Source organism: Prionailurus bengalensis, chromosome X (assembly GCF_016509475.1).
Source record: "Prionailurus bengalensis isolate Pbe53 chromosome X, Fcat_Pben_1.1_paternal_pri, whole genome shotgun sequence".
NCBI lineage: Eukaryota > Metazoa > Chordata > Mammalia > Carnivora > Felidae > Prionailurus > Prionailurus bengalensis.
Window position 1 is genome coordinate 87534167 of NC_057361.1, and position 17632 is coordinate 87551798.

At 37.0% G+C, this 17632-nt stretch overlaps 1 protein-coding gene across 1 annotated transcript in view; it reads left to right on the plus strand.

Moving 5' to 3' along the window:
* Positions 1 to 17632, plus strand: part of RADX (RPA1 related single stranded DNA binding protein, X-linked) — a 92588-nt gene that overhangs the window by 13418 nt on the left and 61538 nt on the right. Inside the window, exons 3-4 of the mRNA XM_043569836.1 lie at positions 2551 to 2743; positions 17475 to 17583. Coding sequence (XP_043425771.1) covers positions 2551 to 2743; positions 17475 to 17583 — 302 coding nt within the window. The remainder of the gene's footprint in view (positions 1 to 2550; positions 2744 to 17474; positions 17584 to 17632) is intronic.

The following is a 17632-nucleotide window of genomic DNA, read 5'->3' on the forward strand; positions in this document are numbered from 1 at the left end:
GTAGACAGCAAATAGATGGGTCTTGTTTTTTTATCCATGATGATACCCTATGTCTTTTGGTTGGCGCATTTAATCCATTTACATTCAGTGTTATTATAGAAAGATACGGGTTTAGAGTCATTGTGATGTCTGTATGTTTTATGCTTGTAGTGATGTCTCTGGGACTTTGTCTCACAGGGTCCCCCTTAGGATCTCTTGTAGGGCTGGTTTAGTGGTGACAAATTCCTTCAGTTTTTGTTTGTTTGGGAAGACCTTTATCTCTCCTTCTATTCTAAATGACAGACTTGCTGGATAAAGGATTCTCGGCTGCATATTTTTTCTGTCTAGCACCCTGAAAATCTCTTGCCAATTCTTTCTGGCCTGCCAAGTTTCAAAAGAGAGATCAGTCACGAGTCTTATAGGTCTCCCTTTATATGTGAGGGCACGTTTACCCCTTGCTGCTTTCAGAATTTTCTCTTTATCCTTGTATTTTGCCAGTTTCACTATGATATGTCGTGCAGAAGATCGATTCAAGTTCCGTCTGAAGGGAGTTCTCTGTGCCTCTTGGATTTCAATGCCTTTTTCCTTCCCCAGTTCAGGGAAGTTCTCAGCTATGATTTCTTCAAGTACCCCTTCAGCACCTTTCCCTCTCTCTTCCTCCTCTGGGATACCAATTATGCGTATATTATTTCTTTTTAGTGTATCACTTAGTTCTCTAATTTTCCCCTCATACTCCTGGATTTTTTTATCTCTCTTTTTCTCAGCTTCCTCTTTTTCCATAACTTTATCTTCTAGTTCACCTATTCTCTCCTCTGCCTCTTCAAGCCGAGCTGTGGTGGTTTCCATTTTGTTATGCATTTCGTTTAAAGCGTTTTTCAGCTCCTCGTGACTGTTCCTTAGTGCCTTGATCTCTGTAGCAAGAGATTCTCTGCTGTCCTGTATACTGTTTTCAAGCCCAGCGATTAATTTTATGACTATTATTCTAAATTCACTTTCTGTTATATTATTTAAATCCTTTTTGATCAGCTCATTAGCTGTTGTTATTTCCTGGAGATTCTTCTGAGGGGAGTTCTTCCGCTTGGTCATTTTGGATAGTCCCTGGCGTGGTGAGGACCTGCAGGGCACTTTCCCTGTGCTGTGGTGTATACCTGGAGTTGGTGGGCGGGGCCGCAGTCAGACCTGATGTCTGCCCCCAGCCCACCGCTGGGGCCACAGTCAGACTGGTGTGTGCCTTCTCTTCCCCTCTCCTAGGGGCGGGATTCACTGTGGGGTGGTGTGGCTCGTCTGGGCTACTTGCACCCTGCCAGGCTTGTGATGCTGGGGATCTGGCATATTAGCTGGGGTGGGTAGGCAAGGTGCTCGGGGGCAGGAGGGGCAGGCTTAGATCGCTTCTCCTTAGGTGATCCACTTCAGGAGGGGCCCTGTGGCAGCGGGAGGGAGTCAGATCCGCTGCCGGAGGTTTGGCTCCGCAGAAGCGCAGAGTTGGGTGTTTGCGCGGAGTGAGCAAGTTCCCTGGCAGGAACCGGTTCCCTTTGGGATTTCGGCTGGGGGATGGGCGGGGGAAATGGCGCTGGCGAGCGCCTTTGTTCCCCACCAAACTGAGCTCTGTTGTCAGGGGGCTCAGCAGCTCTCCCTCCCTTTGTCCTCCAGCCTTCCCGCTTTCCGAGCAGAGCTGTTAATTTCTGACCTCCCAGACGCTAAGTCGCGCTTGCTGTCGGAACACAGTCCGCCCGGCCCCTCCGCTTTTGCAAGCCCGACTCGGGGGCTCTGCTTGGCCGGCGAGCCGCCCCTCCGCCCCGGCTCCCTCCCGCCAGTCCGTGGAGCGCGCACCGCTTCGCCGCCCTTCCTACCCTCTTCCGTGGGCCTCTCGTCTGCGTTTGGCTCCGGCGACTCTGTTCTAATCCTCTGGCGGTTTTCTGGGTTATTTAGGCAGGTGTAGATGGAATCTAAGTGATCAGCAGGACGTGCGGTGAGCCCAGCGTCCTCCTAAGCCGCCATCTTGCCGCCTCTCCCCCTGTTTGTTTTTTTACCTAACGTTTTACTGTATTTTCACATGTTGTCAAGAATTATTTTAGGTGTTTTATTAAGCTTTCATTATAAAAGTTATACATACTTGGAGGCAATTTGGAAATGTAGAAAGCAGTATAAATAAAGCTGAAAAAATATCACCCCAAATTCTACCAGAGAGGGTCACTGTTAATATTAAAGTGTGTTTCATCCCCTTTTTTCATATGAACATATCACATGTTTACACACATATATCGTATGTATGTAATACAGATCACATCTATATGTATATGTATGCATATAATATATTGCATGACTATATGATAAATTATCTTACAAAATGGAAATCATATTGTATATACAATTTTATGTTATTTAACATTTCCTTAAGTATTTTCTATCACTAAAAATCCTTCATTTATAACTTTGCATAGTTATAGATTGTACCATGTAATAACTTATTCAGTCATTCCCCTGTAGTTTTGCTTTCTCATTCTTAAAATTAGAATACCCTGTAGATAAAAGTAACAAATACGCATGTGCTTTTTTACTCTTTTTTTCTAGACCTTTTTGGAAGTGGCTGACAGTTCAGGCACAGTGTCAGTGATCATGTGGAATGCCCTGTGTCCTGAGTGGTATAAAAGTCTGCGGGTTGGTTTAGTTCTTCTGCTTCAGGATTATTCTGTTAAAAAGAGTTATCCATTCAGGATGCAGCCTCTCCCTGTGGATCCACAGATCAAACTAATTTCTACAATGGGTTAAGTATTCAATAAATTTCTTGTTTTATGGCTATTTTGTTTGTATAAATGTGAAAAGAACCGTATCAGCCAAAGGCTGTTAAAAGTTGCTGAATCTGGGGCGCCTGGGTGGCTCAGTTGTTTAAGTGTCCGGCTTCAGCTCAGGTCATGATCTCACAGTCCATGAGTTCGAGCCCCGCGTCAGGCTCTGTGCTGACAGCTCAGAGCCTGGAGCCTGCTTTGGATTCTGTGTCTCCTTCTCTCTCTGCCCCTACCCTGCTCATGCTCTGTCTCTCTCTGTCTCAAAAATAAATAAAAACATTAAAAAAAATTGCTGAATCTGTTAGAAACTGGTAAACTTCTAAGTTCCTTTATAACATTTTTAAGCAATCACTTAATAACTATACTTATTTATGAATACATTTATTAAAAAAATATGTGATATATTCATTGTTGATTATGAATGAGCACCACTTAGGATGTACTTATATCTGTTTTCTTTTTTGTATTATAATACTAAATTAATGACTTAAATATACTTTTACTATAAGGTGCTATTCGAAAGGGCTTTGTCAGCATTTTATTGTGAAATAATTTCAAACTTACATAAAAGTTGAAAGAATAGTATAAAAAACTCGCATATACCCTTTTCATGGATAAAACAGTTGTTAACATTTACCTTTACTTTATCATTCCCTGACTCCATAAATCTAAATACATATATATATTACAAATACATATGTATATGTATTACAAATATTTATATACATATATTGTATATATTTGAGAGTAAGTGGCAGCCATCACACATACTGTTACCTCAAAATACTTCAGTAATATTTCAATGTTTATTTCCTAAGAACAAGAACATTCTATTCTATAATCACAGTTCAGTTACAAATTCAGCAAATTTAAAATTGATAAACTGATGTTATCTAAGCTGTGGTCAATATTCAAGTGCAATTGAATTGCTACTCTTCCTAATTAGTACTAAAACAAAAGTTTTGACATCTTGGCATCATACTAAATATTTTTGGAGCATTAAAATTAATATATTAAGTGATTGCTTTCAGATATGGATATCAATTTTTTGCCTTTCTATTTTTAGAATTGTAGATTATATCACTCAACAAGTTTAGGTATTGTTATTGGCTCATAATAGTTTTATACTGGACCTGTATTTCTTTGTATTCTGAATTCCCTACTGATAGATTAAGCTTAATTACTTGGAGAATGTGCAGATAATATAGCTTTTGTTCACTGTTTCCTTAGATAGATGTTTATTTGGGGAATCTCATATGATTCCTTATTAAAATCTTAAGGATTTGGTAGGCATCAATCATGTCTTTCTGGATTAACAAGTTATTACCTAGTAGTTTGACACAATTAGTCTATTATCATTACTCTTTATCATAAAGTTGAGAAGTTACACTGATATTGATGTTGGGACTTACTTGAAAAAATACAGTAAGAACTGGCAAAAAGAAGCGAATTCGCAACATGTGTTATTATTTCTATCAATTTGTAAATTCTTTCCACAACCAAGCATATCTAGGTGAAAAAAATTGAGACATTTGCCAATAAGAGATAAGGTAAGTGACTTTGTTGATGTCACATGATAAATCACTGGCATAGTGAAAACCTAGTTTTTCTGATACCTAACCTAGTGTTCTTTTTATGAGATACACTGTTTTCCTGGCGTAAAGAGACTTAATTTAAATCACAATTTTTACATGGCTGTGGGCAATCTAGAAATGTGTCTGGTACTAATAGCTGTTTCTAAACCTTAAAAACATATGGAAAATAGAACAATAGACAGCATGTGGTCAATAGATAAACAGCTACTAAAACTTAACACTGAAATTGAATCAAGCACTATGCTACCTCTACAATATACAATTCTAGGGCTATATTTTCATATGGAAACTCTTTAAGATATGAGAGGTTATTTATACTTTCAAGTAAATAATTGTAAATACAGAAATTATTTTTTCAAATGGGAGTCTTGATGAGAATATATTGAAAATGGTTCTTTTAGTCTTTAAACAGTTTTATTTTTTATCAGTATTAGCATCAGTCTACTTTATCCTATACCCTTTTAAGAAAATTTTGTTTATTTCTTTAGAGAGAGAGAGAGAGTCCCAAGCAGGCTCCAAGTGGTCAGCACGGAGTCTGATGTTGGGCTCGAACTCACAAACTAGATGATTGTGACCTGAGCTGAAACCAAGAGTCGGACACTTAACCAACTGAGCCACCCAGGCGCCCCTATCCCATACCTTTTTGATAAATAATAGGACTTTTTCCCTGTTTATCAGGGGTTAGCAAGCTATTTCTGTAAATAGCCAGATAGTAAATATTATAGGCTGTACAGGCGATATAGTTTCTGTCATAAATACTCAGCTCTGCCTTTTTAAAAAATGTTTGAGAGAGAGAAAGAAAGCATGAGCAGGGGAGGGGCAAAAAGAAAGAGGGAGAGAGGATCCCAAGCAGGCTCTACTCCATGAGCACAGAACCCATCATAGGGCTTGAACTCACGAACCATGAGATCATGACCTGAGCTGAAATCAAGAGTCAGAGGCTTAACTGACTGAGCCACCTAGGTACCACCTCAGCTCTGCTTTTATAGAGTGAAGGCAGAGATAATATATAAGGAATGGGCATGGCTGTGTTACAGTGAAACTTTATTTGCAAAAACAATCATCTATCTGCAGAGTATAGTTTGCTGAGCCTGTACATATATGCAGATCTCAACACTGCCTGGACATTAGGGACTTGGGGAGCCTTAAAGAACCGTAGACACGCCACCCTCTGAGATTCTGATTTAATTACTCTGAGGAGGGAACCAAGACATTGGCACATCTTTAAAATTCTTCGGGTGATTCTAATATGCAGCTACAGTTGAGATCTACTGATTTATGATCTTTAAAAAGCTCAAATGTGTTAATAATCTTTTGAAGAGAAATGACAGTTCCGTAAACCATTCTAGACACAGGAGATATAAAGATAGGTAATACAGAGTTCTACTTTCAAAAAATTAGTCTAGCAGGGTAATATATTACACTGTATGTTAACTAACCAGAATTTAAATAAAAATTTGAAAAAAATTAGTCTGACGGTAACAGATTAGTAAAATGGACAGATTACAGTAAAATGAAAGATTAATGACAGTAAACAGTAAGAAGGTATGATGAACAAAAGGAGAGAGTAAATGAACAGAAATGTAGTTGAGGGAAGAATGAATGGTTGGGAGAGTGGGAGAATGAGTTGGATGGGAGAAAGTGTAAGTGGGGGTTAGGAATAGTATCAGGGTAGTTTAAGTGTTATGACTAGGATAAATGAGAAAGAGTATGTAGTGGGGGCTGGTGTTGGACAGTAAGGGAATAAAGATTTGTGGTACCATCACTGCTTTCTAGATGCTGATGTTGAAAGACAAACTATTGGGGTAATTATCTTGGTTTATCTTTTCATATTTACATGTGTAGTTCCAAGTTACAGAGACGGAGAGATAATATTTTTTAAGACCAAATAAATGTGTTGTAAAGCACAGGACATATTTGCTGGTAATGTGTGGTTTTGGAGATTGGCATTTTGCATATCATTCTGTCCTTGCCATTTTGCATATCATTCTGTCCTACCTTTTATCTTTTCTAAAAAATTTTTTAACATTTATTTTTGAAAGACAGAGTGAGACAGAGCACGAGTTGGGGAGGGGCAGAGAGAGAGGGGGGACACAGAAGTCCTACCTTTTATCAAATAGTACTCACCTAGCATACCCACATAAACATATTATTTTTTAAAATTTACTTACTGAAATTCAAGTTAGTACACATACAGTGTAGTATTGGTTTCAGGAGTAGAACCCAGTGATTTATCACTTCCATGTAACACCCAGTGCTCATCCCAACAAGTGCCCTCCTTAATGCCCATCACTCATTTAGCCCATCCCCCACCCCGACCTCCCCTCCAGCAACCCTCAGTTTGTTCTCTTTATTTAAGAGTCTCTTATGGTTTGCCTTGCTCTGTTTTTAACTTATTTTTCTTTCCTTTCCACTATGTTCATCTGCTGTGTTTCTTAAATTCCACATGTGAGTGAAATCATTTATTTGGTTTTTTTGTCTTATTTCTCTCAGCATAATACACTCTAGTTACATCCACGTTGTTGCAAATGGCAAGATTTCATTCTTTTTTTTTACAGTGAAACTCAATATGTATTTCTATTTAATCACAACAATTAGAAAATATATCTTTTAAAACTACAATCTATCACAGCATCAAAAATAACAAAATAAACTAATTGATAAATATAACAAACTTATATAAGGTTTACACTCTGAAAATTATGAGACATTATTAAGAAAAATTAAGAAAACACATATTGGGAGAAAGTTAATCATATTCCTGGACTGGGAGACTCACTATTATTAAGGTGTACAATTATCTTGAAATTTATTTATACATATAATGCTGTCCAAAACAAACTCCCAGTAGGCTCTTTTATGAAAACTGATAATCCAGGGTGGTTACATGGGTACACTCATTTGTCAAAACTTATAAAACTAAACACTTAGAATGACAGGTAAATTACGTGGATAAAGTTGATTTTAAAAATGAATAATGTTTTACCCAGTAGACGACACCTTAGAAATGAGGTAATTTTATTTAGATAAAGTCCTATAGAATGTATTAATTAATTATTTAATTAATTAATTAGTTTTTTATTTTTAACTTGTTTCATTTTTCATTTTTTTAAATTTACATCCAAATTAGTTAGCATATACTGCAACAATGATTTTAGGAGTAGATTCCTTAGTGCCCCCTTCCCATTTAGCCCATCCCCCCTCCCACAATCCCTCCTGTAACCCTCAGTTCTCCATATTAATGAGTCTCTTCTGTTTTATCCCCCTCCCTGTTTTTATATTATTTTTGTTTCCCTTCCCTTATGTTCATCTGTTTTGTCTCTTAAAGTTCTCATATGAGTAAAGTCATAGGATTTTTGTCTTTCTCTGACTAATTTCACTTAGCATAATACCCGCCAGTTCCATTCACGTAGTTGCAAATGGCAAGATTTCATTCTTTTTGATTGCCAAGTAATACTCGATTGTATATATATACCACATCTTCTTTATCCATTCATCCATCAGTGGACACTTGGGCTCTTTCCATACTTTGGCTATTGTTGATAGTGCTGCTATAAACATGGGGGTGCATGTGTCCCTTCAAAATAGCACACCTGTATCCCGTGGATAAATGCCTAGTAGTGCAATTGCTGGGTTGTAGAATAGTTCTATTTTTAGTTTTTTGAGGAACCTCCATACTGTTTTCCAGAGTGGCTACACCAGCTTACATTCCCTCCAGCAATGCAGAAGAGATCCTCTTTCTCCTCGTCAACATCTGTTGTTGCCTGAGTTGTTAATATTAGCCATTCTGACAGGTGTAAGGTGGTATCTCATTGTGGTTTTGATTTGTATTTACCTGATGATCAGTGATGTTGAGCATTTTTTCATGTGTCGGTTGGTTATCTGGATGTTTTATTTGGAGAAGTGTCTATTCATGTCTTTTGCCCATTTCTTCACTGGATTATTTGTTTTTTGGGTGTTGAGTTTGATAAGTTCTTCATAGATTTTGGATACTAACCCTTTCTCTGATAATTCATTGGCCAATTTCTTCTCCCATTCTTTAGGTTGCCTTTTAGTTTTGCTGATTGTTTCCTTCGCTGTGCAGAAGTTTTTATTTTGATGAGGTCCCAGTAGTTCATTTTTGCTTTTGTTTCCCTTGCCTCCGGTGACGTGTTGAGTAAGAAGTTGCTGTGGCCAAGATCAAAGAGGTTTTTGCCTGCTTACTTCTCGAGGATTCTGATGGCTTCCTGTCTTACATTTAGGTCTTTTATCCATTTTGAGTTTATTTTTGTGTATTGTGTAAGAAAGTGGTCCAGGTTCATTCTTCTGCATGTCACTGTCCAGTTTTGCCAGCACCACTTGCTGAAGAGACTGTCTTTATTCCATTGGATATTCTTTCCTGCTCTGTCAAAGATTAGTTGGCCATACGTTTGTGGGTCCATTTCTGGGTTCTCTATTCTATTCCATTGATCTGAGTGTCTGTTCTTGTGCCAGTACCATACTGTCTTGATGATTACAGCTTTGTAGTATAGCTTGAAGTCTGGGATTGTGATGCCTCCTGCTTTGGTTTTCTTTTTCAAGATTGCTTTGGCTATTTGGGGTCTTTTCTGGTTCCATACAAATTTTAGGATTATTTGTTCTAGCTCTGTGAAGAATGCTGGTGTTATTTTGATAGGGATTGCATTGAATATGTAGATTGCTTTGGGTAGTATCGACATTTTAACAATATTTGTTCTTCCTATCCAGGAGCATGGAATCTTTTTTCCATTTTTTTGTGTCTTCTTCAATTTCTTTCGTAAGCTTTCTATAGTTTTCAGTGTATAGATTTTTCACCTCTTTGGTTAGATTTATTCCTCGGTATTTTATGGTTTTTGGTGCAACTGTAAATGGGATCAATTCCTTGATTTCTTTTTCTGTCGCTTCATTGTTGGTGTAGAGGAATACAACCAATGTCTGTGCGTTGATTTTATATCCTGCAACTTTGCTGAATTCATGAATAAATCCTAGCAGTTTTTTGGTGTAATCTTTAGGGTTTTCCATATAGAGTATCATGTTATCTATGAAGAGTAAAAGTTTGACCTCCTCCTGGCTGATTTGGATGCCTTTTATTTCTTTGTGTTGTCTGATTGCAGAGGCTAAGAATTCCAATACTATGTTGAATAAGAGTGGCGAGAGTGGACATCCCTGTTTTGTTCCTGACCTTAGGGGGAGAGCTCTCAGTTTTTCCCCATTGAGGATGATATTAGCATTGGTTTGTTCATATATGGCTTTTATGATCTCCAGGTATGCTCCTTCTATCCCTACTTTCTTGAGGGTTTTTATCAAGAAAGGATGCTGTATTTTGTCAAATGCTTTCTCTGCATCTGTTGAGAGGATCATATGGTTCTTGTCCTTTCTTTTATTGATGTGATGAATCACGTTAATTGTTTTACGGATATTGAACCAGCCCTGCATCCCAAGTATAAATCCCACTTGGTCGTGGTGAATAATTTTTTTAATGTATTGTTGGATCCGGTTGGTTAATATCTTGTTGAGGATTTTTGCATCCATGTTCATCAGGGAAATGCATAAATGTTTATAATTGTCTGTAGTTCTCCTTTTTAGTGGGGTCTCTGTTTTGGAATCAAGGTAATGCTGACTTCATAGAATGAGTTTGGAAGTTTTCCTTCCATTTCTATTTTTTGGAGCAGCTTCAAGAGAATAGGTGTTAACTTCCTTAAATGTTTGGTAGAATTCCCCTGGAAAGCCATCTGGCCCTGGACTCTTGTTTTTTGGCAGATTTTTGATTGCTAATTTGATTTCCTTGCTGGTTAAGGGTGTTTTCAAATTTTCTATTTCTTCCTGTTTCAATTTTGGTGTGTCTATGTTCTAGGAATTTGTCCATTTCTTCCAGATTGCCCATTTTATTGTCATATAATTGGTCATAATACTCTCTTATTGTTTTTATTTCTGCTGTGTTGGTTGTGATCTCTCCTCTTTCATTCTTGATTTTACGTATTTGGGTCCTTTCCTTTTTCTTTTTGATCAAACTGGCTAGTGGTTTATCAATTTTGTTAATTCTTTCAGAGAACAAGCTTCTGGTTTCATTGATCTGTTCTACTGTTTTTTTTGGTTTTGATAGCATTAATTTCTGCTCTAATCTTTATTATTTCCTGTCTTCTGCTGGTTTTTGGTTTTATTTGCTGTTCTTTTTCCAGCTCCTAAAGGTGTCAATTTAGGTTGTATATCTGAGATCTTTCTTCTTTCTTTAGGAAGGCCTGGTATATACTTTCCTCTTATGACTGCCTTTACTGCATCCCATACGTTTTGGGTTGTGGTGTTATCATGTTCACTGACTTCCATATACTTTTTAATTTCCTCTTTAACTGCTTGGTTAGCCCATTCATTCTTTAGTAGGATGTTCTTCAGTCTGCAAGTATTTGTTACCTCTCCAAATTTTTTCTTGTGGTTGATTTCGAGTTTCATAGCATTGTGGTCTGAAAATACACACAATATGATCTCAATCTTTTTGTACTTACTTAGGGATGATTTGTGTCCCAGTATATGGTCTATTCTGGAGAACATTCCACGTGCACTGGAGAAGAATGTATATTCTGCTGCTTTAGGATGAAATGTTCTGAATATATCTGTTAAGTCCATCTGGTCCAGTGTGTCATTCAAAGCCATTGTTTCCTTGTTGATGTTTTGATTAGATGATCTGTCCATTGCTGTGAGTGGGGTGTTGAAGTCTCCTACTGTTATGGTATTACTATTGATGAGTTTCTTTATGTTTGTGATTAATTGATTTATATATTTGGGTGCTGTCATATTTGGCACATAAATGTTTACAGTCATTAGGTCTTCTTGGTGGATGGACTCTTTGATTATGATATAATGCTCTTCTGCATCTCTTGATACAGTCTTTATTTTAAAGTCTCGACTGTCTGATACAAATATAGCTACTCTGGCTTTCTTTTGTTGACCATTAGCATGATAGATGGTTCTCCATCCCCTTATTTTCAATCTGAAGGTGTCTTTAGGTCTAAAGTGGGTCTCTTGTAAACAACATATAGATGGATCTTGTTTTCTTATCCATTATGTTACCCTATGTCTTTTGATTGGAGCATTGAGTCCATTGATGTTTAGAGTGAGTACTGAAAGATTTATTTATTGCCATTATGATGTTTGTGGAGTTGGAGTTTCTGGTGGTGTTCTCTGGTCCTTTCTAATCTTTGTTGCTTTTGGTATGTGTGTGTGTGTGTGTGTGTGTGTATAAATATTTATATATTTATTTATATATTGTATTTTATATAATATTATGTATTATATATCATTATATTTTATATATAATAAATATATTTTTATAAAGATTTTTAAATAAATATGTATTTATATATATATAAATATTCATCTTTTCTTCTCTCCTTCTATTTTGAATGACAGCCTCATTGGGTAAAGAATTGTTGGCTACATATTTTTCTGATTCAGCACATTGAATATATCCTGCCACTCCTTTCTGGCCTGCCAAGTTTCTGTGGATAGGTCTGCTGCAGACCTGATCTGTCTTCCCTTGTAGGTTAGGGACTTTTTTTCCCTTGCTGCTTTCATGATTCTCTCCTTGCCTGGGTATTTTGTGAATTTGACTATGATATGCCTTGTTGATGGTCGGTTTTTGTTGAATCTAATGTGGGTCCTCTGTGCTTCCTGAATTTTGATGTTTGTGTCTTTCCCCAGGTTAGGAAAGTTTTCTGCTATGATTTGCTCACACAACCATTCTACCCCTGATTCTCTCTCTTCCTTTTCTGGGACCCCTATGATTCTGATGTTCCTTTTTAATGAATCACTGATTTCTCTAATTCTTAAATTGTGCTCTTTTGCCTTAATCTCCCTCTTTTTTTCTGCTTCATTATTCGCTGTAAGTTTGTCCTCTATATCGCTGATTCTCTGTTCTGCCTCATCCATCCTTGCCGCCGCTGCATCCATCCGTGATTGCAGCTCAGTTATAGCATTTTTAATTTCATTCTATTTTTTTACTTCTTTTATCTCTGCAGAAAGGGATTCTAATCTGTTTTCAACTCCAGCTAGTATTCTTATTATCATGATTTTAAATTCTGGTTCAGACATTTTGCTTGTATCTGTGTTGGTTAAATCCCTGGCTGTCGTTTCTTCGTGCTCTTTCTTTTGGGGTGAATTCCTTCATTTTGTCATTTTTAAAGGAGAAAAGGTATTAATGAGGTAGAGAAATTAAAATTAAAAAAATAAAATTAAAAATTATTGTAATTAAAAATTTAAAAACACACACACACAAAAATCTAATAAATGATGCTAGATCCTACGTGTGTTTTGGTCTGGATGTTCAAAGTGGTTTGACAGATTAGAGAAAACAAAAGGGTGGAAGAAAAAGAAAAAAAAGAAATCGTTTGAGAATTTGAAAAAATGAATACACTGAAGTAGACTAAAATGAGATGATGGGAGTAAAATAGAATTTGAAAGAATTTACACAAAAGTAAAAAATATAGTAAAAAAATTAAAAATATTTTTAATAAAAATTGAAAATAAAAATGAATTTTTTCTCCTTCTGTATTCAAGAAAAACAATAGTTTAAAAGGAAAAAGAAAGAAAATTGATAAGATGGACCTGCTAACAGATTGAAATAGGACTGAGATGATTTCATTTTCCCCTAGAAGTCAGACTATGTAGGGCTTTATAGTCCATAAACTAAGTAGGTGAGGATACTTGTATTCCTGAAGAGCCAGGTTGGCCCAGTTGGGCGGGGCTCAGTGTAACGGCTCTGTTCTCCACTAGATGGCGCCGCTAGCCTACTGGGGTGGGTTGTTGCAGTGCCCGTAGGTGTGTATGCGTGGGAGCTGTAAAAATGGCATCACCCAGCTACCCAGTCTCTAGAATGGGAACTGTTCTCTCCAATCAGCAATTGGACACCCGTCCTCTGTCTTCAGCTTTCATCCTCTCCCTGCTTCTTCACTGTCCGTGACCAAGCCCCAGGCAGTACCTCTCTCCCAAGTTTTGTCTCAGATGCGGCTGTTTTCCCCGGCCCCTTACTTCTGAAGGACTGCGGCTTTGACCCGTTCCGCCCCTCTGTGGGAGGGTCTCACCCAGCAATGGCCAAATGCTGGCTGTACCCAGGAACACCTGCTGGACCCTGCTGCTGCTGGTGCCCCAAGACTGGGGCCAGGTGCCAGCCCGCCCCAGAAAAAGCTTGCGAGATGGTATAGCAGCAGCATTTCAGGGTATGGAAAATCACAACATACATCTAGCACCAGGCTTCACCCTTAATGACCTTGTTCCAGCACCAGCGAATGTGGTCAGTTTCTGGGGTCTGCTGGGACCAGGTGGCTTCAACAGTCTCTACTAAATGCCCTTCCAGCATTGGAACCGCTTTTCCCCATGTGGCCTGAGAACCTCTCAGACCCCTCTGTTCCTGGGGATTCACCCTTCCCACCAGAGCACTGCCAGGTATCGAGCTGCAGAGTTGCAGACTTTGCGCTCCCCTTGTTTACAGTCTTAATGGAATTTAAACCCTCTCCTTTCTCCCTTTTTAGTTTAGTCCCTGTGGCTGTTTCCAATTTTCCACTTTCTCTCCAGCTGCTTTTGGGGAGGGGTGCTTTTCCCGTATTCTCCCCCGCCCCAGTCTCTGTCCTCTCTCTGCCTGCAAAGATGGCTCCCTGCCCACTGCCAGCTTCTCTCTCCCCATGTTCACCACTCTATGCCACGTACCTGCTGAATTCTGTGGTTCAGGTTGTGCAGATTGTTGTGTTCATCCTCCAATCAGTTTTCTAGGTGTGTAGGATGGTTTAGTGTTGGTCTGGCTATATTTCATGGACACGAGACACACAAAAAACTTCCATGCTGTTCCGCCATCTTGGCTCCTCCACTCATTCTTTTTGATCACCAAGTAGTAATCCAACATCTAAAAATCTTGAGTTTTTCAGACTGTTTTGTATAATACCTATTGAGATAAGTGTTTTGGGTTTTGGTGGGAAGGGGCTGTTTATTTCATTAAAAACCCTAGCATTTTGTAGCTGGGAGGGAACTTAAATATAATCAAGTAACTATGACTATGAAAGTGCTTTGTAAAATGCAGACTGTTGTCTGGGTGCAAGGTAATATGTAACACAAACGTTCCTCACTTATATGCGAAAAGACTAAAACTCATAAAGTTTAAATGAATTTTCTAGTCACATGGCTGGTAATAGGCAGGATGAAAAATTAAGTGTCTTTGTCCTGTTTTAATCTTTGTTTCCTACACAGCAAATTCTTAGAAAATATTTCCTACTGCATAAAAGGAGATAGAAAGCCCAGATAGCTGTATAACTATTAAAGAAATTGAATCAAAGTTTTAAAATCTTTCCACAAAGCATACGTCTTTTTATAGGCAAATTCTACCCAAAATTCATGGAATTTATCAATACAAAACTATTCCAGAGAATAAAATAAGAAGGCATACTGTCTAACTCATTCTTTGCTACCAATATGACCTTGATAAAACTAAAGAAGAATAGTATGAAAGAGAAAAATTAAAGGCTAGCTTCAGCCTTGAATATATATATACAGATATTTTAAATAGAATATTAGCAAACTGAATTCACTTCTATGTAAAAAGTGATTACTCAGTGTGACTAAGTTGCATCGTTCTCCAGCAATGCAAAGTTGATTTTACATGTGAAAATTTGTAGTGTCACTCCTCACATCAACAGATTAAAGAAGATAATGGTCATCCTAATAGAGGCACAAGAGGCATTTGTGAAATTTTTACACCAATTCATAAATTTAAAAAAGAAAATAGCAAGAGAAGGAACTTTCTGTAACCTGATAAAGGATGTTTACAAAATAAAAACAAAACAAACACACCTCTAAGTAGGGAAAATTTAAAAACACTCCTTTTTCAAATGGAGAACATGGATGTCTCATATTCCTGTTTTTATTTGTTATACTGGCTGCCCTAGCCAAAGTGAAGATAAAATGCATTAAAATCATAAGGATTTTAAGGAAAAGCACAAAACTGTCATTATTAACAAATTAGATTTTCTACAAAGAATATACAAAATAACACAAAGTATTAAATAAAAATAGTAAGATATTGGCAAAGTTAGCAATGAGACCAGTATACCAAAGTCAGTTGATTTTGCGTACTACAATAACAGTTAGGGATTGCAATTTTAAAAAAATAACTTACTTTGTCAACAATAATTACAAGGTATCTAGAAATAAATCTAACAGAAGATAAGTAAGACCTGTTTGGAGATATTATAATACTTCATTGAAAGACATTAAAAATTCTCTAAATAAATGGAGAAATATCCCATGTAGGAAGTCAGTCTCAATTTTGTAAGTGTGTCAAGTACCCCCAAATTGATCTGCAGATTCAGTCCTATTCCATAAGATTTTTTTTCCTGGAACTGACAAACTGATTCTAAAATTTATATGAAGGCACATAATTATCAAAAGTAGTCAAAACAGTTCTGAAGAAAAGTAGTAGGGAGCTGCAGAGTGAGTGAAGACTTGTCCTACAAATATCATAAGTTAATATAAAAGAATTTATGGCCATGTAATATTGGTATAGGTATAAACAGAATGATCAGAAAATCACAATTCAATTGAGAAATAGCCCTAAACACACAAAATTTTGATAGGGTATATGTGCTGTACAGATCATAAAGAAAGGAAGAACTATTCAGTAAATAGTATTGGAATAATTAAAAATTGGAGAAAAAATGACATTATATCCCTATCTCATACCGTATAAAAAGCCAATTCCAGATATATCAAATGTAAAAGCCAAAATTTTTAGAAGAACTTGTAAGAAATATGTATTTGACCTTGGGATAAGGAAGGATTTCTTGGATAAGATACAGGAAATAGTATTTGTAAATGAATGATTATTAAACCTGACTACATTGAAATTAGAAACTTTTTTCATCAAAAGACACCATAAAAAGAATGAAAAACAATCCACAGACTGGGTGAATATATTTGCAATAATATAATCAACAAAGTATTAGTATTCGATATATATGAAGAAGTCCTTCAAATAAATAAGAAAAAGACAATCCAATAGAAAAGTGGGAAAAAGACACAAACAGGTATTTCACAAAAGAGAATGCATGAATGAATGATAAGTATATTAAATGTTTAACATGATTAATGATAAGGGAAGTGCAAAATAAGACTACCACAAATTGTCATTTTGTGTCACTGGATTGACAAAAAATACATTTGACAGTAGCAAAATTTGGAGAGGATGTTGATCAATGGAATTCTTACACATTGCTGGTGGAACTATAAATAGGTTAATTACTTGAAAATAGGAATTAGCCTGTAGAGTGGAACATTTTCACATTATACAATCCAGGGTTTCCCTCCTGGGTATAATACCCTAGAAGAATTTTGCCTGTGTGCACAAGGAGACATGTACAAAAAGTTCATAGTGACCCTGTTTGTAATAGCAAAAAACAAGAAATAACCCAAATGTTGATCAACACAACAATGGGTAAATAAAATTGTAATATGTCAACACCCTGGAACATTATTCAGCAGTGGGAATAAGAAAATAAAAGCACTACATGCAGCTACATGGATGAATTTTAGGACCATAATGCTGAGTGAAAAGCGTAACCTTAGAACACTGGATGTGGTATGAGTTTATCCATGTAAAGTTAAGAAACAGGGATGCCTGGGTGGCTCAGTTGGTTAAGCATCTGACTTCAACCCAGGTCATGATCTCATACTCCCTGAGTTCAAGCCCTGTGTGGGACTCTGTGCCGACAGCTCAGAGCCTGGAGCCTGCTTGGGATTCTGTGTCTCCCTCTCTTTCTGCCCCTCCCCCACTTGCACTCTGTCTTTCAAAAATAAAAGCATAAAAAATTTTAAAAACAAAGATAAACAGTATTTTGGGCAAAAAATATAAATGATAAAAACCTTTTTTTAAAAGAAAAATGATAAAATTTAAAGAATGGCTAACTTTTGGTGGAGAGATAAGTAGATATGTTAATGTAGGAGTAAGAAGAAGAAAGCTTTTGATGAAGGTTAGTGGTGGGCTCCAAAGAGTTCAATATAATATTGTGCTGTGTGATTTGTACACTTGTGTATTTTTTATCTGTATCAAATGTCATATTAAAGTAATATATTTGTTTTTCAGAAATCTGCCTCAACCTCCGAGATCCTCCAACTAACATAATTATCATTCCAGAAAAGCAGGTGAAACCTGAATGGAGATTGCCAAAATTAAATCACCGCTTTATCACAAGGTAAAATGGCCTTGTGTAAAATACCTTAAGTATTAATTTTTAACGTTAG